General features: G+C 34.2%; 1 protein-coding gene across 2 annotated transcripts; it reads left to right on the top strand.

Moving 5' to 3' along the window:
- The first annotated feature begins 12,632 nt into the window (after positions 1-12,632).
- Positions 12,633-19,843, top strand: LOC132306271 (kinesin-like protein KIN-14I). Of its 2 annotated transcripts, none has more exons than XM_059803601.1 (19): positions 12,633-13,190; positions 13,880-14,046; positions 14,159-14,302; positions 14,435-14,671; positions 14,760-14,834; positions 15,236-15,304; positions 15,540-15,617; positions 15,763-15,891; positions 15,971-16,052; positions 16,184-16,279; positions 16,382-16,555; positions 16,642-16,748; positions 16,848-17,028; positions 17,253-17,412; positions 17,493-17,746; positions 17,900-18,063; positions 18,164-18,340; positions 18,884-19,374; positions 19,483-19,843. In XM_059803601.1, the coding sequence occupies exons 1-19, from the start codon at positions 13,073-13,075 to the stop codon at positions 19,610-19,612; spliced, it is 3,033 nt and encodes a 1,010-aa protein (XP_059659584.1). In that variant the 5' UTR covers positions 12,633-13,072; the 3' UTR covers positions 19,613-19,843. The 2 variants fall into 2 exon arrangements, with proteins under 2 accessions (XP_059659584.1, XP_059659585.1); XM_059803602.1 differs by having other exon boundaries at positions 12,634-13,190; positions 14,766-14,834.
- The last annotated feature ends 3,414 nt before the right edge of the window (positions 19,844-23,257 follow it).

Raw genomic sequence — 23,257 nt, 5'->3', positions numbered from 1 at the left:
TGAGCTCCAGCTCCACTCTAGTGTCGATGTCTAACACTTCTTACAAGTCATCATCTACATTCTCTGTAACTAACCTTGAGGCAATTATCAATTAGGTTTTGATTAGAATATAAGGTGCCTCTCCCTCTTCTTTTTCTACCACACCAAGTAAGAATACATGTTGGTATTTTGATTTGACTTGCTGTAATCACATGACATCCGATTCTACTGTTCTTACCATTCAAACTCCTGCACTTCACTCATATGTCATTCATACAGCCGATAGATCCACCATGACCATTAGTCATACATGATCTGTTGATGTGATGTGATGATGCTTCCGTTGTACGTGATGAAGGAGGGATTTAACTCTCAACAACAGTCGACCATTGAGTGGGTTGGAGGGAGTTAATTATCCCCAACATGTCATTGTCACATGAACTCACAAACTTCAAGTACTGAGATTGTATAGTCGCGACTATACTTAGCAAAACTCTTACGTACGTACGCGTATGTATATATATCATTGTCTGCACTAATATAAACTGACACAAATTTGAGTTGGAGAACATTGTTTTGTAAAAATAAAAAAGAAAAAGAAGTTAGGTGGTCTCTAGTCTACCCTCTTAAACATATTGCCTAGGTGGAATAATCATATCAATAGACGATGGTTTTATTTTTAGTGTTCCGCACTGAAATCATAATCTCACTTTAATCTTATCCTAATCTTCTTTTAATTAAGTTTTGTTTTTGGTAATGTCAATGATCAATATATATATATCAGAAATAGAATACACAGTGTATCATTTAGATGGCATGGATGGGAGGGGAATGTGAGGAGCAGAAAGGACTGATCAGTCATCCTTCATCATGGTTTGGTCGGTTACAAAGCGTAAAGCCGCTTAAAGATATTAGGAGTGCGATGCTTTCATGATGTATTGGGAATGCTTGGTTGCCCCATACCACAATTAAAAAAGAGTGCAACTTATGATGAAATTTCTCTTCTACTTTTTCTTTTTTCTTTTTTTTCTTTTAACTTTGTTATATTTTTTCTTTTAACTTTGTTACTACTTTTTCTTATTTAATTGTGAGACTAAACCAAACGTTCTAACAGCAAGCACCTTGTTGGGAATGCAACCACTAACTACCTGAAAGTTTGTTTAAAAGTTTTAACAAACCATACTTGAAAACAAAGATTACATTTTTGTTGCACCATATTAGATAAAGAGCTGTGTGGAATCGGTAGAGACCCGCTAGACTCAACCCCTTGTAGGGCCCACCATGAAATTTACTTTCCAAGAAGGGTAAGACCAGGAGAACATATACAATGTGCTCGGTGCACCGTGCACCTGGTACATCATAGTCGTTTATGTCCATGTATGTACAATACGGATGGCTAAAGGTCGTGATATATATCATCACTTGGATCTGAACTTACATGACGATTTTAATAGCCATACCAGTGATTTAAATGAGATTTTTCGCAAAATATTTAGTTCCCATATTGTTTTTCTTTCCATCATCAATATTAGGCTGAGTAACAAGTATTTCTAAGGTGCTCGATTTTCCAATTATGAAGCATAGCAAAGCGATCCTAAATGGTGAGTCCCACAGTTCGATTATCTAATTGAAAAATTACTGTATGGTCCTGGGACCAATTACTATAGGATACGTAAGTAAAAAGCTGAATAAAGCTGACACAAAGTTGACATATTTGCTGTGTTCCAGGCTATAAAATAATTTATAATCTAGTCGGGTCTTCGCCAGCTTGACAAATTTATCATTTTCCTTCAAGAAAACCTAATGTTCACATTTATATAGTGTGTGTATATATATACATGGGCAGGGGCGGCTCAATACAATATGAGGCCTTAAGCCAAAAAAAATAAAGTAGCCTTTTAATTAAATCTATTCATATATTTATACAGCTAATTATTTGTTTAGTGATTTTTAAGCTTATCACTAAAATTTTTTCAAACTCTAGTTCTATTGTTAATTAATTGGCTATGTACAATGCTTTCTAATAGTCGTATTTAACAATATAAATAAAAATTATAAACAAAATAAAAATTAATAAAACTATAGACTAAATTAAGTTATAGAATAATAAAAACTGATTTCGAATAATTTGGTCTAATGCTCCAATAAATTCTTTAATAGAATATAAGTATATTCAAAATCTTCTTCCGCAGTGAGATTGTAAATTGTAATTGTGGAGAAGATGAAAAAAAAAATAATAATAATAGGATTCTTAGAAAAATATAGAAAGTTTCACCAATTTTCACTTAAATATATATTTAATATTTAATTTTAATGTGTGTGTATATATACTGATGAGAGGAGAGAAAAGAAGAAGAATAAGAAGATAATACAAGGATAGAAATATTTTGCCCACACTATTAAATTTTGTATTTGTTGAGGTTTAATAATATAAGAAAATAAAATATTTAGGTAAGTTATAATGTATAAAGAAAAAAAAAATTTGGAGGCCTGCAAAAAAAATAAAGAATAAAAATCTTTTAGGTTAACTGTCAAATTTCTCTATACGTTGAAGTTTAATAATTAAAGAAAATATTATAATTATTTTAAGAAAGTTATAAGATATAAAAATAAACAATTATGAGACCTTCTTATTGGTTGGAGCCTTAGACAACCGCCTAACTCGCCTAACACTCGAGCCGGCTCCGTAAACTTTCTAGGTGAGACTCAGTCTATTCTGCAACCAACATTTTTTTCTTTTTTTTCCCACCTCATGGCGAACCCAAAAGGAGGATGATAATTGTAACAGCTATGACAATAAGGATAATTTCAGCTTTTGTTTTTTTTTCTTCCATGAAATGGGCACCACTTATTCTTTTAATAAGTGGGGGACCTCATTGTGCAAAGGGAGATGATGTATCCACCAAAGTCACCGCTATGATTACTGCAATTAGTGGCATTTTTGATATTTGGCTTACCAATGTATACAATTCCATTATGCCAACATTATGTAAGTAGCAATTTTAACATACTAACTTTACCACCACTAATTGCACCTTTTGTAGGGAATTAAGTCATTACATGGTTGTAAGCATTTGTGTTCCAACAATAGCAAAACTGGTGTTAGATTGATCCAACAGCATAGCTAATATATATATATATACACACACACATTAAGCATTTTCTTTTTAGTGATAAAGTAAAGTGCTTTTTCTTACTTTATAAGATGCAATTGATTGATATTACACACCTAGTAATTTTAGAAAGTCTTCCTCCCATTTATAAAAACAAGTATTCTAAAAAAGTTGTTGGTTTTTATTTTTTTTTTATTTATTTTGAGAAGGTAAAATCCTATTTCTTTTGTTATTGAATATATTAATTCACTCCTAGAAAAAGACTGTTGTGTCAGTATTATTTTCATTAATTAATCCAAGTTTAGACAAATTTGTATCATTGCATTAAGTAATGACTCGTAAAACAATATTTTGTGGGTCATTGCAGGATACATGATCATTACGCATATAGCACCCAGCATTCCCAAAAACGACAAAAAGGGTATTTTAGGAATTTACAAAATTTCCCAGAGAAAGTTGTGTATATGCTCTAAGCGTTGAATGGAAAACAGAGTCTGGCTTTCAAATCTAACTCTAAATCTAAGATTGAAATTAACAATAGCCTTTTTTCTATCATGATTTTATTTATTTATTTATTATTATTATTATTATTGAACACATAAATTATTTTTTCTCACTCATGGATGTCGACTATATCACCCTCCACCATTCACAGCTTGCTTCATTGGATAACTATATGTATATACATACATACATACATATTGTATTGACAATCTATCATTTCATGGAAGGAGTGCAAGCTCCAAGATGGAAAGAAAAGTTTTAACTAATTTATGCTTTGTTCGGTAGCAAATAAAAAATTTGGATGAAAAGAAAAAAAGAAATGATGGATGAGGTATCTCTAAAAAAAATAAAAAAAAAATAAAAAAATTGTATTTTTTCAGTTAAAAGAAAGATAAGAAAATAAGCTCACAATGAGTTTTTTTTAGGAGAAAAGTAAAATATATATTTAAATTGTTTTTACAATTATACTCATCACTATTTATAATATTGTAATTTATAGAGGATAGATTATAATTTAAAACTTCCATCATTGACTCACTTGTCTTCTCTTCACTATTCGGCCCATTTTTTAAGGGAAAAAAATTTATAAAAAAAGAATGATGATTTATCTCTTATTATTCTTATATCAATATTACCACTTTATCAAAAGTTCTTTCATATTTTTCCTCCACCCCTTTTCTTTCATTTTTACCCAACAAAGCATTAGGGTTCTTTTTCGAGAAGGTAACAAAGCATTAGGGTTGAGATGCAAAATGTAATACGTAATCATTCTTGAATGGTGCACCTGTGTTCAAGTTTCCTTTCACTTAGTTTTAGTTTACAGATATTTAAAAAAGACAAGTAATTAGGAGGTTCGCGGGTAGTGGGGCTAAGATGACAAGGTGTCACTTTATGGTTTCAAGAACCAATAGAAATGTGACACGTAATCATGACAGGTTATAAACCCTTTGTATTTAGATTGTGCTTACGTTGCTGTTTCTTTTTAGGTGTCCTTAGCGTATTGTTCCACTGAAACTGTCAGCGAATCACATTGTTAAAAAAACTGTTCAACAATCTTAGGATGCTCGTGAAGTGGGCCCCAACAGGCAACGCTCTCCCTGGGTCGTCGTGGTGTCCGAACCTACTAGGTGTTGTACCGAACCAAAAATTTGAATTTTTTGAACGTTAAGACCACAGCGCATAGTGAATAGACGATTATAGCCATGTAGATTTATGTGTGCTGATATGCTTGGTATTGTTTTTTGTGACTATATTACACTTAATTAATTATTTGATATAAATACTTCATTGTTTATCTTTCCTTAAAAAGCAAATGGCAAAATTGTTGGTGGATAATGCTTCTTCTCTTATGGAAAATAAAGATGCACTGTGTGTGATAGCTTTGCCCTTCTAATCAAAACTTATATCTAGGTTAGGCTGGTCCGTAAAAATCATTTTGATTTGCTTGGTTACTTTGGAAAATTAAAAAGAAAAATCTTAAAGAAAAATGAAAAGGTAACTTTAATTTGCATTTTATTTTACTTTTATTTTTCTTACTTTTTATATATTTCTAATTTTATTTGTTAAATACTACGAAAAAAATAATTTTTTTGCTTACCCTAATGCTTTGTTTGGTAGAAGTGATGAAAAATTGACCAGAAAGGAGAAGGGGGATGAATGGGCATCCGGAACATGGTCCGATCTAATGTATAGTCAATTATCCCCATTGAAAAATTATTATTTTTAGTATTATACAATAGTAATTTTTCCTTTTTTGAATTATATATTTATAGAAATTAAATGAAGGATGGTGAGTCAAGAGGGATGGTTGATTCCCCCATCCTTACCCTTCCTCCAGATTTCTTCCTACCAAATGATGGACTCTTGTTCTATTCCTCCGCTGTTTCCTCTCCTTTGCATCCTTTCCTCTTACCAAATATCCCATTATCTTAGATTTAATATATTAACTACATATTGGTAACAAGGGGTGGAGGAAAGATTACAAAACATTTCTTATAATTAATCCTAATATTCTGTTTGGTAGAAGTGATGAAAAATTGAGCGGAGAGAAGGAGGAGGGATGAATGGGGCATCCAAAACACAGTAAGATTTAATGTATAGTCAATTGCCCCCACTGAAATATTATTATTTTTCCCTTCCAAATTACCAAAAATCTTAATTTTGCCCCCCTCACACAATTATTATTTGGTTCCGTCTCTGATCCATGTTCATCCTTTCTTTTGTTTGGTAATTAAAGTTATTTTCATTTTACTAATATTTCTTTAGATATTTAAAATGGGATAAGGATTTATTTTTTATTTTTTTGGTTTCAAATTTATCTCTGTTCATCACAATTTTGGTTGGAAGTACAATGGTGAGTCAAGAAGGAAGGTTGATCCCTCCATCCTTCCCTTCGGTTTTCTTCCCTAATAAATGATGGGACTTTTGTTCTATCCCACTTTGCTTTTTTCTTTCCTCTTCATCATTTCTTCTTACTAAACATACCATTATGTTAGATTTAATATATTAATTGCATGTTAATACCCCGTTTGATAGAAAAGAAGAAATAGTGGTGGATGAAAGATAGAAAGCAAGAAACAAGCTTCATTCGTTTAACAAGAGGAGACGATGAGAGAAGAGAAAAGAGAGTGGATGAATATCATTCATTCTTCACAAATTTTTGTCTTTCCAAATATGGAAGGAAAATGCAAAGAAAAAATGACAAGACTATCATAAAAGTTTTTTTTTTTCATAAAAAAATTCTTATTATTAACTATTTATTTTCTTATATCAGAACAAACAAAATAAGTATTATCTCATTATCTTCTTTTTCATCCAACCAAATAAAAAGAGGGAATGACATAATTTCTTTTTTAGGGATGTCTCACTCATCTATTTTTCTCTCCCCTCCATCTAATTTTCTTCCTTCCTATCAAACGAAACATAAACTCAAATAGAAAGATGTTTGGATTTTAATTCTTCCATTCGCATGACTCTCACGTGTTCAATTTCACACTTAAGACTGAAGTTGGTATACATCAATAAGATTTTAATGCATCTCCTGGAGGATTAAATCCACCCAAATTAAAGATGAGAGCATTTCTCTAGTACCCACACAAAAAAATGAAAAAAATAAATAAAAATTCAGAAGAAGACATTATGTTAAAAAAATATTTGAATTGTTCCTATTTCAAAACAATACAGAAATATTCTAAGATTTGATTCCTCTTGAATACAACTAATTTTTTGAATGGAGTATAAGTATCAACCAAAAATATATATATAAATTAAAAGAATATTTGAATTGAAGAAGGCATGTTATGAATAAGTTATACAATTCTGTTGAGTAAAAGCTAAACGTAAAAATGAACATAAAATAATTAAAAAATAAAAAGAATTAATGCTTAAATCAGAAGGCCATGGTCCATTTTTTGTCGTTAGGTTAATTTAGCCATTATGACCCAAAGATAACTAGGTTGGTAACCGTTTTCAACTACCGTCCTTTACAAGAAAAAGACACACTGTCTACTACTAACTGGTGGCCCAGTCCAGAGTTAAAATTGGATTTATCTAGACAATTCCATTCCTTTCCTTTCTTTCTTTCAACTTTCTTAGAGTGTGATGCATGTATCAAACACTCTCTCTCTCTCTCTCTCTCTAGCTCTATTCTCAAGCTTAAGCAAACATCTTGGACAAGTGCACATGGGTGTCTACTTTGCTTAAAAATTCATGTTAAGAGTGGTTTGGCTACATGTGTATCAATGTGTGTTTTAGTTTGATTTTTTTTAAAAAAATAATAATAATTAAAAATAATATAATTGCTTTTAATATTAACATGTAGGTATCTAACGCATTGTCCCAATGAATCTCCAAAGATTTAAGAAGGACGTCTCTTCACATTGAGTCGGGTAAGTCGAGGAGTATAACATGAGAGACATAGTCTCAAATATTTGTTTGTACTAATTAGGAGTCGAATCAAATATTTATTTGTACTCATTAGGAATCGAATCTCAGACCTGATATTTCATAAGGCATTAGGGCCAAGTGACTTTGTCACTAAGCCAACCCCTCAGGGTAACCCGTCCATTGGATTTCAATATAAAATAACATTATTTTTTAACTTCATAAGTAAGAGAATCTAAAAAAAATCCCAAACCAAACAAACTAGTAATAGAGTGCATGTGTTGAAAAGTATAGTATATATATATATATATATATATATATATACACACACACATATATTTTTAAACTTTGGGATTATTACGTATAAATGGCTCTAATGGTCTATATTTAACATTTGATGGAGTCAAAATTTCATAGTTTCAAAAAAATGAAATTGATCAAAATACTGACGTAGACATGAAAAAACAATGTTCACTCTCACATATATATCACTTTTAGGCACATATGTGTTACTTTTTGTGCACGCATGTATCAATTTTTGTGTATTAGGTACCACTTTTATTTTGGGCATAGAGGAACCACTTTTATTCACATAGGTACCACTTTTTATGCATCATGTATCATTTTTTTATGCAGCACAAAAAGTTAGACCTGACAAAAAATGGTACCTACGTGCACAAAAGTGGTACCTAATGCACAAAAAATAATACACGCGTGCATAAAAAGTGATACATATGTACCTAAATATAATACCTCTATGAGGGTAAATAGTGTTTTTTCATGTTTTCATTTTTTTAAAATTATAAGATTTTAACTCTATCAAATAGTAAATATGATTTATTAACACCATTTATATGTAATAATTTCCTAAAAAAACTTATGAAGTGAATGGTTACATAAATACCATGCATAATTTTTTTTTTTTTTTTGAAAATTAAAGCAAAGACACGCACACCCTACCTCCACCGAGGTTCGAATCCCCGATCTCTCTTTTAAAAAGAAAAAAATGATACCGCTAAGTCATTTGATCCTTTAGTTACCATGTGTAAATTTAAGATCACGATACATATCATTAAAATTTAACACAGCATTAATGGTAGGATGAAGACAACGTGATTTCTCTCTCTCTCTCTCTCTGCGTGAGTAAGTACCATTCCTTTGCGTTACTAAAATTTGAAATTTCTTATTTATTATAGATGAGTTCTATAGGGATAGTATATTTAATTATTTTTTGAAAGGTTTCTATATATAGATATAGTTATATGTATATTAGAGACCCTTTGAAAAGCCGGGACCTCCTTCCATAAGTTTGAAAGAGAAACTCCAATTTTTTTTTTTTTGGTTGTAATAATGATGGTAATAAAAATCACCATAATTCTCATAGTAAAAACAACCATAAATAATTACTTATAATTTTTTATGAAAATGTCTCCAAAAATAAGTTCTTGGGGCTAGCCTCATAAATGTGTCATGTGCCCAAGTCAAAATGTGGAATAGTTATTCTTCTGAATCTGTCAAATTAAAAGATCATTATTCAATATTGATTCACCTGCAAGGTGTAAAAAAAGGTTAAGACTAGAGAAAAAAATAAAATAAAATTATTTATACAAAATGCTTATTTGGTGTATCAACCTCACGACATAACAATTCGCTTTTTGAGGGATCATATCATTTAATCAAGTAATGATTATTTTGAGAAATTATTAGATGATTCTGAATTATTGATACTTAGTGAATTTGTTAAATACAGACTCTCGAATTATGATAATAATTTCATAAAAATGTATTAATGTATTATAAAGTGTTATAATTAAATTACTATCATTAAATTAATATAACAAGTGTCAAATAGATTAAAATCAAAAAATATTTTTTTTCGATTACTTTGAAAATGGGAGGCCAATAGCGGGGACAAAATTGTCATTCGAACGTGAAGGAGACAACTCCCTAAAAAAATTATATTTTAAAATTCATTACATTAGGAGGATCTATTCAATTTGAATAACATGTAAGACCAAAGAATAAATAAAATACTCATTTAACATGGCCTGCAATGACGTTATGTGCAAAAGCATTAAGGAAGAGGACAAAAACAATTACATTAACAAAAGATTCAACCATTTTGAATTTTGTTCCAATAACAATGGAGGGAATTGCATAGACCAAATGGTTATATAATTAGACTGTAAAGTCCATTGGCAACTCATAATTTGTTATGGCCAAAAAAAGTCAATAATGCATTTTTTTTATGATCATATTATACCTACAAATAGTGCAATTATTCTGATGAATTTAATTTTATTGAATTTTTTTCCTACTTTTTCTGGATAAAAGTAAACTCTTTCATTCAAAGACATTGTGATGGGTGGAAAGGTTATGGGACAAAATTAGGCAGAAATTTGACATCTTCCAAACTTAAATATACTTGTCAATCGGAACTTTTATAACATAATGATTGTTTAATGTAAACAATACGGATAGAAATTCGGAATAAAGTTGCCAAATGTGCGTGCCCTACCTTCAAAATGGGATGTGATTGATGCTAAATAATGTTAGGTTGATTTGTCGTTTGATCTTGCGTGACGTTAATTCTTCAAAATAATATTAATAATAAAAATGACACCCTCAATTCTTGACCTCATACATTAAATCAATTCTCGGACTCATATATTAGAAAGCTGATTGTTTCACATTTTCTGGAAATACCAGTGGCATTTCCATTCTTAAGGATTTTGAGAATGGATTTGATGATTAATTAGGGCACATTATAAAATGAACATCAAATTTAATTGATTTTATGATGGCCATTTGATTCTTTAATGGAACTTTTTTGAAAGAACTTTTTTGAAATGTCAATGGTTACTGATTCATGAGGGAATCTACTGGTCTCTATTAACCATCTTCAGTTAAGGAAACAAAAAAAAAAGAAGGAGAGATTATCACTAAGTTTAACTTTTGTTGTTAAAAGACAAGTCAGTCCAATAATTTTTTTTAGATCAACAAGTCCTACTTAGAATTTTCTTTTCTTTTTTTTCTTTTTTTTTTTAATTCCTCAATCACTAATCTTCCATTTATACTCTTGCTAAATTATACAAATTTCATTACATTTAGCAAGGGTGTGATAGAAAGATTTTAATTTATTACTTAAATGAAAAAACAAATTTAAAAGTGGGACTTGTTGGCCATAAATTTTTTTTAGGATTTAATAGTCTTTTAGAACCATAAAAGTAGTACTTGATCATAAAGAAAGGCATTTAAAGTATGATTTTGAAGTATAAGTTTTTAATTTTTCATTTAGGTTAACTGCACTGACACCCCTTGAGATTTCAGCTAATTTCACTCAGCGGCTACTCAATATGATTTTATACAATGACACCCCTTGATATTTCAAATGAAATATTTGCCCCTTAATATTTTATTCGATTAATGCAAAAATATTAGGCTTGTTAAATGACTAAACTACCCCTCATCAATTTCCTCTCTGTATGTGTCCTCTTTTGTAATTCGTATCTCTTTATCATCCCCAAACACCACTACCACCAACACCACACCTTGACAACTATTGCTACCACCCCCACAGTAGAAAGAAAAAATAAAAAATGAAAATAACCCCAAACACCATCACAACCCCCACCACACAACCAGACACTATTGCTACCACCACAATTAGACACTACCACCACCACATACAACAGAAGAAGAAAAAAATTCCAAACACCACAACAACCAGATACCGTCTCAATAGAAAAATAAAATAGAAACAACCCCAAACACCACCACCGCAACCACCGAAAAAAAAATAGAAATAGCCATGGCCCAGCACCACCACAGCCTCCCGCCCAAGCGTGAGAAGAATATGAAGAAGCATGTGGTCTTCATAGATGGGTTGGTCTTTGTCTTCAATTGCAAGGTCGATGTTGATGCCTACTACGACAAGCTACTCTCCAATGAGAGTGATATCACGCCCATCGACCCATTTGATGCGTACAATGGAACCATTCTGGGTTCAGATTAGCAATTAAGAACCAAAAAGCCCTAGCAATTGAAAACTAGAAACAAGTTACGGTGGCACCAGCACCAACGTCGCCATCGTTGAGCATTTATTGTTGCCACCGCGGAGGCCAAGATTTGAGTCTGTTGCCACCCTTACCATGAGGAATTCCAAATCAAACCCAATTTGTATACATATACATATACATACATTACCTTTCAAAACTCAATATGAAACCCTTACCATCACCTTCACCATTTTTAACACCATTATCTCCACCCATGACGATCTCAATCGAACCACGAGGAATCCCAAATCGAAATTCATATACATACACACACACACACACATGCTTTGCTCTCTATATTTCTATGACGATGGATTCGGCAGCGAAGAGGAAACGTCCGGTGGGAAGGCAAGGCCAAGCCACGTTTGATATTGATTATGGTTGATGGCATCAAGTGGGTAAATATAGATCAATTTGGTCCATTAAAATTAGTTAGAAAAGGGGCATTAAGGTCATTTTGTGATTAAAAGTAATTATTGACTAGTTAAAGGGTATTTAAGTCTTTTTAGAAGTAGGAAGGGCTGTGGATGCAAGATTTTAAGACCCCAAGGGGTGTCACTGTAAAAATAAACATTCACTAGCATCTAAGTGACATCGATCAAAATCTTAGGGGGTGTTAGTGCAATTAACCTTTTTCATTTTTCTATGGGTGAGTAAATTTTCGAAAAAAAAGACATAAAAATTGACTCTAAAAAGAGAGTCATTAAACTCTAATTCATAAATCTGGTTTACAAATTTTTTTTTATAGTAATTTTTTTTATGAACAATGCATGTATTCTATAGTGATTTTTTTGGTAATTGTATAAAATCACCATAGTTAAAAAAAAAGAAAAAAAAGAACTGCGATTCATGAATGTGAGGGTGTGATAAATTGAGTTTAGCATTACAGTTTGATAAGCCATTATAATTGGGCCCACTTACTAATCACACGCGCTGTAAAAGCGTTTAGGCTTGCCATGGTTTAGTTAAACACCATTACTTCTTCTATTTGTTTTAAAAATTCAAGAAATTGAAATTGAATTGAAAAAATAAATTGGGTTCGAGATGGAAGGTTCGGAAATAGGCTCGGAAAGTATAGCTTGGAAAAGAGAGATGCAAAGTGGGTAGTAGAGAGTGTATAACTGTATAAAGCAGGGAGACTCAGATAGTGCTTTTGTAGTTGTAGAGAGACAGAGAAAGTGAGAGAAAGTGAGAGAAAAGAACATGGCCTTGGTGTATTAGCGTAATGAAGAAAGAAAGATCAACACAAAAGGAATTGCATTTCTGAAACTCTCTCTCTATATCTATAAGTTTCTCTCTCCCTCTCTGAAGCTTCTGTTTCCATTCCGATCTTCCCTACCAAACCCTAGCTCTGCTTCACTTTTTCTCACTTGAAGAAGCTAAAAATACCCCCCCTTTTTTTCATGGAAAAGCTCTGATTTGTTGAGAATTTGTTAATTGGATTTTCACTTCTGCGAGAATTGGAGCTCTAATGGTGGGAATCTGAGCTTTGGGTTTCGAGTTTTTGTTCGCAGAACAAATTTTTGGTGTTTTGTGATGGCGATGGAAGGTGCATTGTCGTTCTCCGCGGCGTCTTTGGTGGAGGATGTTCTTCAACAGCATGGGATTCGATCCAGAGATCTTGATTTGGAGTCACGCAGAGCAGGGGAAGCCGGTAAATTTTGTCCTTTCTTTTCAAATATATATATATATATATATTTTGACCACATCTAAAAATTCAAGTTCTTGGGATTTTGGGTCTTTTGATGATCAAATGAACTTTACAATTCTACTTGTCTTTGCTTTGTATTTTGTGGGTGTGATTTTACGTTTTATGCTTGTTTTGGAGCTCCTATGCTTTCATTGGGTGCAGATTTCTCTAACAATTTTGTCTAGTCAAGAAAAAAAAGTAGGAAATTTATAAAATTTCAATTTTTTATGGCTTGGAATTCTTGTTTGGGGACCTGAGAAAACAAATTCACAACTCAAAAATTGCTTAATTTGGATTTTGACTGAGTTGCTTTATTTGGTTCGTCTGATTGCTAAGAAATTTTTAATTTTTTTCCCCTTTGTTTCTTCCTTAATCTGTCCAGTCTGATCTAATTCTTTTCTTATCTATATTGTTCATGGGCATTGTGAATAAATCTCTAGTTTCTCATACTCTGCCCATTTCATGATATATGTGTGGTATTAGGATTTGTCAAATTTTACCTTTTTGTGATTGCTAATGAAACTCATGAATGAGTGGCAGAAAATTATTTTTTGTTTTATATTATTTTATTTTGAGTTTTTTACTCTAAAAAAATTCCTAAGTTGTCTTACCATGTATTACTAATGGTAATTATGGCCATCCATAATCTCTAGCAACGAGGAGGTATGAAGCAGCTGGGTGGCTGAGGAAGATGGTTGGTGTAGTGGGAGCTAAAGACTTGCCAGCAGAGCCTTCCGAGGATGAGTTTAGGCTCGGTTTGAGAAGTGGTTTAATTCTTTGCAATGTAATCAATAAAGTTCAACCCGGTGCTGTGCCAAAGGTGATCCTAATCAATTATTCTTTGCATTTTGTGTCAATTAGGTTGTTATGTATTTTGTTTACTACTTTATTGTTTTTTCTTTTCAGTTTACACTGTACTACACTGATTTCAGGTGGTAGAGAGTCCATGCGATTCTACTCTTATACCTGATGGGGCAGCTTTGTCAGCATATCAGTATTTTGAGAATGTGAGGAACTTTCTTGTTGCTGTGCAAGAGATGGGGCTTCCTACTTTTGAGGCATCTGATCTGGAACAAGTACGTGCTGTATTTAGTGGAACAATGCTCTTATAAACTTGCAGTGCCCTTGTTGCTTCACAAACATACTCACAGTTTGTGATTGCCAACATTCAGAAATTAACATTGTTACATAATCTACATGTTTGTCAGGGAGGGAAATCTGCAAGGATAGTGAACTGTGTTCTTGCACTTAAATCCTACAGTGACTGGAAACAGACCGGCGGAAATGGGGTATGGAAATTTGGGGGAAATGTGAAACCTACAACATCTGTAAAGCCTTTTGTGCGAAAAACTTCAGAGCCATTCACAAATTCATTGTCAAGGAACTTGTCAACGAGTGAAAAATCCTTGAATACAATATCCCATGACCTTGACTCTAATAATAAGGTTGGTAGCTTCACTAATAGTAATATGTATCCGATTGCTTTATCAAATATTAACGAGTATAAAAACTTATAAGTTTTCATCTTCTTAGTTGCAGCCTAATTCTTCCTTGAGCATGCTTGTTCGTGCAGTTCTATTAGATAAGAAGCCTGATGAAGTTCCAACTGTAAGTGTTAATTTGCTTAGTGCCGTCAGCTAAACTATTAAATGTAAAGCATAATCAGGCTGTAATTAGTGGGGAATTGCCATGCTCTTGTGTACTGCATCACACATGCAATTGTTGTGAACTGTCTATGTATCATGAGCATGCAGTGCCAATGCATGAGCCTAAAATTGACAATCAGGTGTTTCCAATCTGAAGTCAAAATGGTCGAATGCTTATTATACGATATTTTGCAGTGCTTTCCACCATTATACAAATATAATAGACTGCTCAAAAGAAATGTTCAAATAATATTTTAATAAGGGAATTTTTGTCTAATCTCGAGTGTTTTTTTTCTATTGCCACACTGCTACAGTTATCATTCTCAACTCTGATGAGCTGTATTTCTCTTCTACTTGTATCAGCTGGTGGAATCCGTGCTAAATAAGGTTGTCGAGGAGTTTGAGCATCGCATTTCAAGCCAAGTTGAATTGGTAATTTGTCATTCAGCAGTACCAGTTTTTCTTTTATAGAAGAAACATAATGCTTGGCGAGTTGATCACTTGTAAAAACTTTTTTGCAAGTATGCATTGAGTTTTAATAGTAGATTTAGATTATGACTGTAAGAATCATTTAGGCTACAAGCATCGTGTATTGGGACTTAGAAAGTTCATTTTCAAATATCATCATCTTATTATCTATTTTCATGCATACATTCTTTTTTAACAGAAGAAAACAAGTCCAAAAGATCTGGCCACTTCTCAAAGGAATGCATCTCTTTTAAAACATGCTTCTGGTGATTTGAAGGTAATCATTGAGAAATCTCATTAAAGATTAACCTTGTAGGATTAATTGTGATCTAGTACATATTTGTTGCAAGTTCATGACATTTCTGAACTGGAGTTCAGTTTATAATATGACATTTTTCTTTCTCTATTGCTAAATGATGTAGATAGAAGACAAAAATGTAGCTCGGATTAAGATGGAGCAATGCTTTCGTAAAAACAACTCTGATGAGGAGTCAAAGAAACAATTGCTGAAGCAGAAAACAATCTTTGACCAACAAGAGAGAGATATTAAGGTATGATCTGGATGTGCTCACATTTTTTCAAGCGTCATCTTTTATATGAGTACATTTATGTTTATTTACTTTTCTGTAGGAGCTGAAGCAAACCCTTCATACTACAAAAGCTGGAATGCAGTTTATGCAAAAGAAGGTCCATGAGGAGATGCAGAATCTTGGTAGAAATCTTGATTAATTTCAGTGTTGCTTCCTCCCCTCCCCTTTTGTTCCAATTTCTTTTAGAGGGTGGCAACGCAGTTCTGCAAGGTTTTCATGACTTTTATCCTAATATGATTTCTTGCCTTTACAGGTGTACATATTTATGGCCTTGCACATGCAGCATCTGGATATCATAAAGTTCTTGAGGAGAATCGTAAGTTGTACAATCAAGTGCAGGATCTTAAAGGTAAGATTTAGTGGTTTCCTGAAAATCCAAAATTCAATCTCATTTTTTTATTTTATTTATGTTACCAAATGGATTAATTAATTTCTTGTCCTTGCTAAATAGGAAGTATTAGGGTTTATTGTCGAGTAAGACCTTTCTTACCTGGACAATCAAACTATTCAAGTTCCGTGGATTGCATTGAAGAAGGAACTATTACTATAAATACCCCATCAAAATATGGAAAGGGACGTCGATCCTTCAACTTCAACAAAGTTTTTGGGCCCTCAGCAACCCAAGGTTTGTGAAGTTCTCACACAGGCTTCTGTAAATATAATACTATTTGGCATTTTTTTTTTAACTATTTTGATTCCTCTTGAATCTAGGGGAGGTATTTTCAGATACCCAACAGCTGATTCGATCTGTTCTGGATGGTTATAATGTATGTATATTTGCATATGGCCAGACTGGATCAGGAAAAACTTTTACAATGGTAAGACACTTAACATTTGTCTTTGAGACTATATTATAATTATGCTAATTTTGTTTAAGGAAATGGGCCGTTGTTGATTAATCTTGTTTATTTATCCAGACTGGACCGAAGGAGCTTACAGAGCAAAATAAAGGTGTAAATTACAGAGCGTTGGGTGATTTGTTTCTTCTCGCAGAGCAAAGGAAGAGCACATTTCGCTATGATGTTTCTGTTCAGATGATTGAGATTTACAATGAGCAAGTTAGAGATCTCCTTGTTACTGACGGTCTTAACAAAAGATATCCTTCAGAAAAATTTGGATTTACTCGTGAATTTCAAACTCGGCATCAATATTCAATCTTTCATTTTGCCATTAAAAAATTTGAATTTGTTTTAAAAGGAATGATAGAATTCAAAATTAAATGAATATTGATGTTCGATAAGTTAATTAGTTTTTATAAGCTGGGTTTCATTGTACTCCCATTCTCATTCCTCTCTAATGTTCTCCTTAATTTACTAGCACATTAGAAATCCGCAACAGTTCTCAGACAGGTCTCAATGTGCCAGATGCAAGCCTTGTTCAAGTGAAATCAACATCTGATGTTATTGACTTGATGAACATAGGACAAAGGAATCGTGCAGTGGGTGCAACAGCCCTCAACGACCGCAGTAGTCGCTCTCATAGGTATATTTCTTTTGCTCTGCAAATGATTTCAAGCATTCTCTTTTAATAAATGCTCATTCTTATTATTAATCGATTTGCAGTTGCTTGACGGTTCATGTCCATGGAAGAGACTTGACATCTGGAACTATTCTTCGTGGCTGTATGCATTTAGTTGATTTGGCAGGAAGTGAGAGGGTAGACAAATCTGAAGTGACCGGAGATAGACTAAAAGAAGCACAACACATTAACAAATCCCTCTCTGCTCTAGGGGATGTGATCTCTTCCCTGGCCCAAAAGAATTCACATGTTCCCTACAGAAATAGCAAACTCACACAACTCCTACAGGACTCACTTGGTAAGGCTAAAGTTTATTAATTAATGTTAAAACTTTTATTTATTTATTTATTTTTTTAAAAAGACTCAAAATAGGACATCTATTTGAAATCTAACAACTCCTGTTTTTTCCCCTATCTTCTGATTATATTTTTGCCTTGTTATTCTATTCTAGGAGGGCAGGCCAAGACACTAATGTTTGTTCACATAAGTCCCGAGTCTGATGCTCTTGGAGAAACAATAAGTACACTCAAATTTGCAGAGCGGGTTGCGACTGTTGAACTTGGTGCAGCCCGAATTAACAAAGACAGTGCAGATGTTAAAGAGCTGAAAGAACAGGTTCTTATATTCTATTTGTTGTGTTGTACTTGTATTATACTTGCAGAACCTTTTTTAATTTTTATGCTGCTTTTATTAATTATTTGAATTCGTATGTCAGATTGCTAGTCTAAGGGCAGCCTTAACACGGAAAGAGGGGGCAATGGAACCCATGCAGCATGCTGTATCTGGCAGCCCATGCAGCATAGTGTCCTCTCCTTCTTACCCACAGGGAGGAGATATGTTGGCCGATCACACAAGTCATAGGAAACCAATGGGAGATGTGGGCAACATAGAGGTAAATATGCACCTCACTTATGAAAATATTTTCTAGTGCTTCTTAGGCACGATTGACTTAAATATTAAAACGATAATGTATGTTAATTGGTAGTATATGATTTCTATAACTACAGAATACATATTACCATGAAAAATATTTAATTGTTAGCTGTTACCTTGTGGAGGGTATGGAATACTGCTTATTTAGTTGTCTTGAGAGTTTGAAAATGCTTTGTGATTATTTGTGTGGATATAGACCACATTATCAATGCGTAAAATACGCTGAATTCCATTCAGTAATGTACTTGTCATGCTTCATTTTCATAACATCCAAGTGTCGGTATCTCCAACTTAACACTTATATTTAGAATGAGTCACATTTCATGATAGTTAAACTAATGTCAGGAAGCTGACTGTTTGATTCATTTATCCTTGGATCACATATGAATTGGGTGTTGCTTCATTTTATGTGGCCTCTTTGTAAGACCTGCATCTTTCCTATAATTTGTTGCTTAGGTAGTTCAGTTATTTGCTTAAGATCTGCATCCACTAATTTGTGTAGGTTCGGAACAACTCCACCTTGAGGCAAAAGATGAAAAGCTTTGATCTTGATGAGCTGTTAGGAAATTCCCCTCCCTGGCCTCCAGTGAGTAATACTGATCAAATTTACGGGGAGGATGATAAAGAAATGGGCTCAGGTGAGTGGGTGGACAAGGTCATGGTGAACAAGCAAGATGCTTTACGTGGAAATGGGAACCCTTTAGGATGTTGGGAAGCGGACAATGGGCATATGTCTGATATTTTCTACCAGAAATATCTCTCAGATTCTTCCAAAATTTACCCGGAACAATCATACAACATATTCGCAGGAAACAATCAATTTGACATTGCTACTTCTGATTATTTGGATGAGATTGATGCTGGCACCAGTGACTCATCGGAGCCAGATTTACTTTGGCAATTCAATCATGCGAAACTGACGAGCATAACCAATGCGGTTGGCTCAAGGACCCAAAAATCAAATTCAAAGCCTGCGAAGAGCCCAGAACTAAGGTAACGTTCAAGTGACATTGATATATGCTTGATGGCTTTCAGATAATGTCTTAATAAGAAGAGTCTTTTTTAAATGCATTCCTAATTACTTGTTCTTATCTTCTGCAGTAGGAATATGGTTCCTAAAGTAGGCCCTTCGCCATCTCGGAAACAATCAAATGGGGTTGGCACCCCTCTGCAGAGGAATGGTAGGCAGACCCCTGCTGAAATGAAACGGAAAGCTGGGAATAGAAAGTAAGAAATTTGTTAGGTACCTGTGAGGAAGGTGTATTCTTTCTTTTTTATTTTATTTTTTCTTTTTGTAATTTGAGAGTGAGAGAGGTTTCATGATATAGGTTTTTTTTTCTTCTTTTGGGTTGGTTAATTTTTTTATTTTATTATATACGTCTTTGCAGCAATAGTTCAGTTGCTTGTATTTGTTTATAATATCACACTAAAAAAATAAAAAATAAAAAAAGAATTCAAATTATTTGTCTCACTTAATGATTTTATTTGCAGAATATATATATTTTAAGTGTACTCTGATACCATGTGAAAATTTTGAGTTGCTTGTATTTGTTTATACACTAAAAAAATAAAAAAAAAAGAATTCAAATTATTTGTCTCCCATAAAGCTTTGAACCATAGAACTGATCATTTGAATTTAGGGGTTGATAACAAACTCTGTACTTGCTCATCTTCTGGGTTGACAGGAACTCTTCTGGATTGTTTGGTTGCCATGAGTTTGCTCAACATCTTTTTGCATTTCTCATTAATTTGATTAACTGTTCATTATCTGTTCAAATGCATAGCATCAAATTTTGTATACATTTCCTAGCTTTTGTTTAAAATTTGGGTCTTCGGGGTTATTTTCAATGTCCTTGGGACTTACACATGCCTCAATTAAAGCACTATTATAAGTTGCACATATTGAAGCTTCTGAAGCAATTTGGTGAACAATTTTAAGCTGTTGGGCTGGAATTAAGTTGTTTACATTATTGTAGCTCAAACTGATGAGAAAGCACATGTGACTAAATATGTGACAGAAAAAGTCATTCTCAATAAGTGACACTAAATATGTGACAGAAAAAGTCATTCTCAATATGTGACACTATATCTTGGTAGAGAGTCTAGAGACAAGGCTACAACTATTAACGATCTTACTACATCTTCTGCAAACAAATTTGCTTGATGGGGCATAAATGGAATTATACATTTGACCTTTAATGAAATTAATATACTAAATGAGGCCATCATGAGATAAAATCAGCTCGTCATTATGGACATTGAAGTTGCTAAAGTCATAAAAGTTTGGTTTACTGAAATGATTTCAAAAAATAAGAAATCAAATAAAAAATAAAATCTCCCGAACCTTCTTCTGAGTTAGCTCCTTTTTAAGAGAAATTATTAGATGATCCAGATCCATTTGACACGTAGCGGATTAGTTAAATCTAGACCGTTATTGAGATTTCTTTGTAATACATTAATACACTCTTGTGGGGCCATTTTCTTAATCAAAGAGTCTGAATTGAATTGGTCTATTGGTCCACCAAGTGTTTATCGACCTTAAAAGGGGAAAAATCGTCCACTAAACTTGAGGCGTTATTGGGCAGTTACCCGACCCAACTTCATCAGCATCATGAACGGGCCTCCAAAATAGCATGGCCTGAAAGAATGAACCTAGTCCATTAGCTCCCAAACTTGGGTACCAAGAGAGAGGTTTAGGGCAAATGTAAACTTCTATAAATAGAAGTTAGTGAGAAAATCTTTCCATAATAGAGAAGAACATTTCTTGCATCTTCATCTGATGCCGTCTGTGGGAACGAAGAGAAAGATACATTGATTTCAGAACCAAAACGATGACAGCTCTGGTCGGGAACCATGATCGGAGAGGAAGGCTCCCGTCAACAAGACGAGAATGAACGAGTTAGACATGATGAGCTTATGTAGATTATCAAAACTCTATGACGAGAGAACGCCGAGCTCAGATCCAAGATGGAGCGAAGGGAAGCATTCGCCGACGGAGGATGAGAGGGTGGGGGCGCTAAATGTCAATCGGAGGGTAGAAAGAGAAGGATCCATCTATATAGACCCACAACACAGAAGACTTGGACCGGAAGATGAGATGGAATGTGTCGAGGTTATCCCTTTATGGCAAGGAGAATCAACTGTAGACAAGACGTTCGACGAATTACACTAGTCAGATGTGAGCACTCACGATCAAAGGGTCATAGAAAAGCAGTAAGGTGATTGAAAGGCACCCCTAATGAACAACGAGGTTGTTCGGACGTCATTTCGAATAGTTGATTCTCCCTTCATGGAAGAGATACTCCGATCCCCAAAACCAAGGAAGTTCTCAATGCCAACGTTCACTCTGTTTGATGTAACCAAAGATCTAACCGAGCATATATTCTAGATCTAGCTAAAAATGGCCTTAGACACCGAAGATGATGCTCTGATATGCAAGGTCTTCCCCACTAGCCTCACAAGACCCGTGCTTAACTGGTTCAAGCATTTGTCAAAGGGATCAGTGAGAAGTTTCCAAGCGTTCTGCGATCTGTTCATAAGTCAGTGCTTCGATAACCGGAGAATAGAGAAGGACATATCATGTCTGTTCACTATGTGATAACAGAAAGGCAAGCACCTCCGGGCTTTCCACACTAGATTCAATATGGAGATGAGCGTGGTGATAGATTGCCATCCATCCTAAGTAGTGCAGGCGTTCAAACTGGCTATGCTCGCAGGTAGGGCTACAACTCGGACGGGTTGGGCGGGCTTGGCACTCATCTCAGGCTAGGCCCATATAGAAAATCTTTAGCCCAGCCCGAGCCCGCCTTAAACCCGAGCCGAGCTGTCCAACCCTAGCCTATACATAATTTGTCCAGCCCGAGCCCGCACTAAGCCCACCTCAGAAGAATTTGTGTGTAAAAAATGAATCAATTAATGTTGCACCCATGACTTGAACCTAAAACTTTAAATATAAATCCGAAGTACACTACTAACTTGGCTACTACACTCTTATGACTTAAGTATAATTATAAATATATATAATATTTTCGGGCTCGGGTTGGGTTTCGGGCTTCATCCATATTAACCCAAGCCCAGTCCTAATTGAATTCGGGCTCAAAATATGTAGCCCAGGCCCAAATCAAAATTAAAAAAAACATTGCCCAAGCCCACTAAATTTCGGGCTAGGCTCGGGTTATTTCGGATTGGGCCCGCCCGAGTTGTAGCCCTACTCGCAGGGACTCAATTTCACACATCTTTGGTGGTGACGTCACCCAAAACTACTACTGAGCTCAATTGAAGGGCGCATGGCTACGTACATCTAGAGGAGGATGAAATTGTAAATACATAGAAGACAAAGATAGTCACAGTGGAGAACAAGTCAAAAGCTAAAATGACCACTCAGAGGTCTCCAATAGCACAATTACAAGTGGTTCCTTGGAAGACCGAGAAGAAGCAGTGAGAAAAAGAGATGATCACCCCTCTCAGAGTCACTTTGGCACGGCTGTACCAAGAGAATAAAGTAATGTTCCGATTGCCTCAATTGATCAGACAGCCACTCGAGCAGCAGACTCAGTCAAAGCACTCCGCGTTCCACAGTGATTTTGGGCACCAAACAAATGAATGTAGAAACCTAAGTAGGCATGTTGAAATGCTGATTGCAAAAGGTGAGTTGGCCAACTATGTCCAGACTAACGAACAGAACCTTCTAGTCAATTAGACAAGGAGAAATTCGAGGTTGAATCCTCAAGAGGGACAGCCAATCCGAGTCATTTATGCCATACATGACTGACTAAAAGCTGAGGATGAATCAGAAGAATTATGGCGAACACACCTTCGGTAGGCCCACAAGATGAGAAGGCTAGGCTGCGTTAACACAGTCCGCTAGGAGGGCGAC

This window comes from Cornus florida, unplaced genomic scaffold, assembly GCF_030987335.1.
Source record: "Cornus florida cultivar Cherokee Brave unplaced genomic scaffold, ASM3098733v1 CherokeeBrave_3.0.0_Hap2_Chr05, whole genome shotgun sequence".
Taxonomy (NCBI): Eukaryota; Viridiplantae; Streptophyta; class Magnoliopsida; order Cornales; family Cornaceae; genus Cornus; species Cornus florida.
The sequence above is the reverse complement of the archived record's forward strand: the minus strand, read 5'-3'. Positions and strand labels throughout refer to the sequence as shown.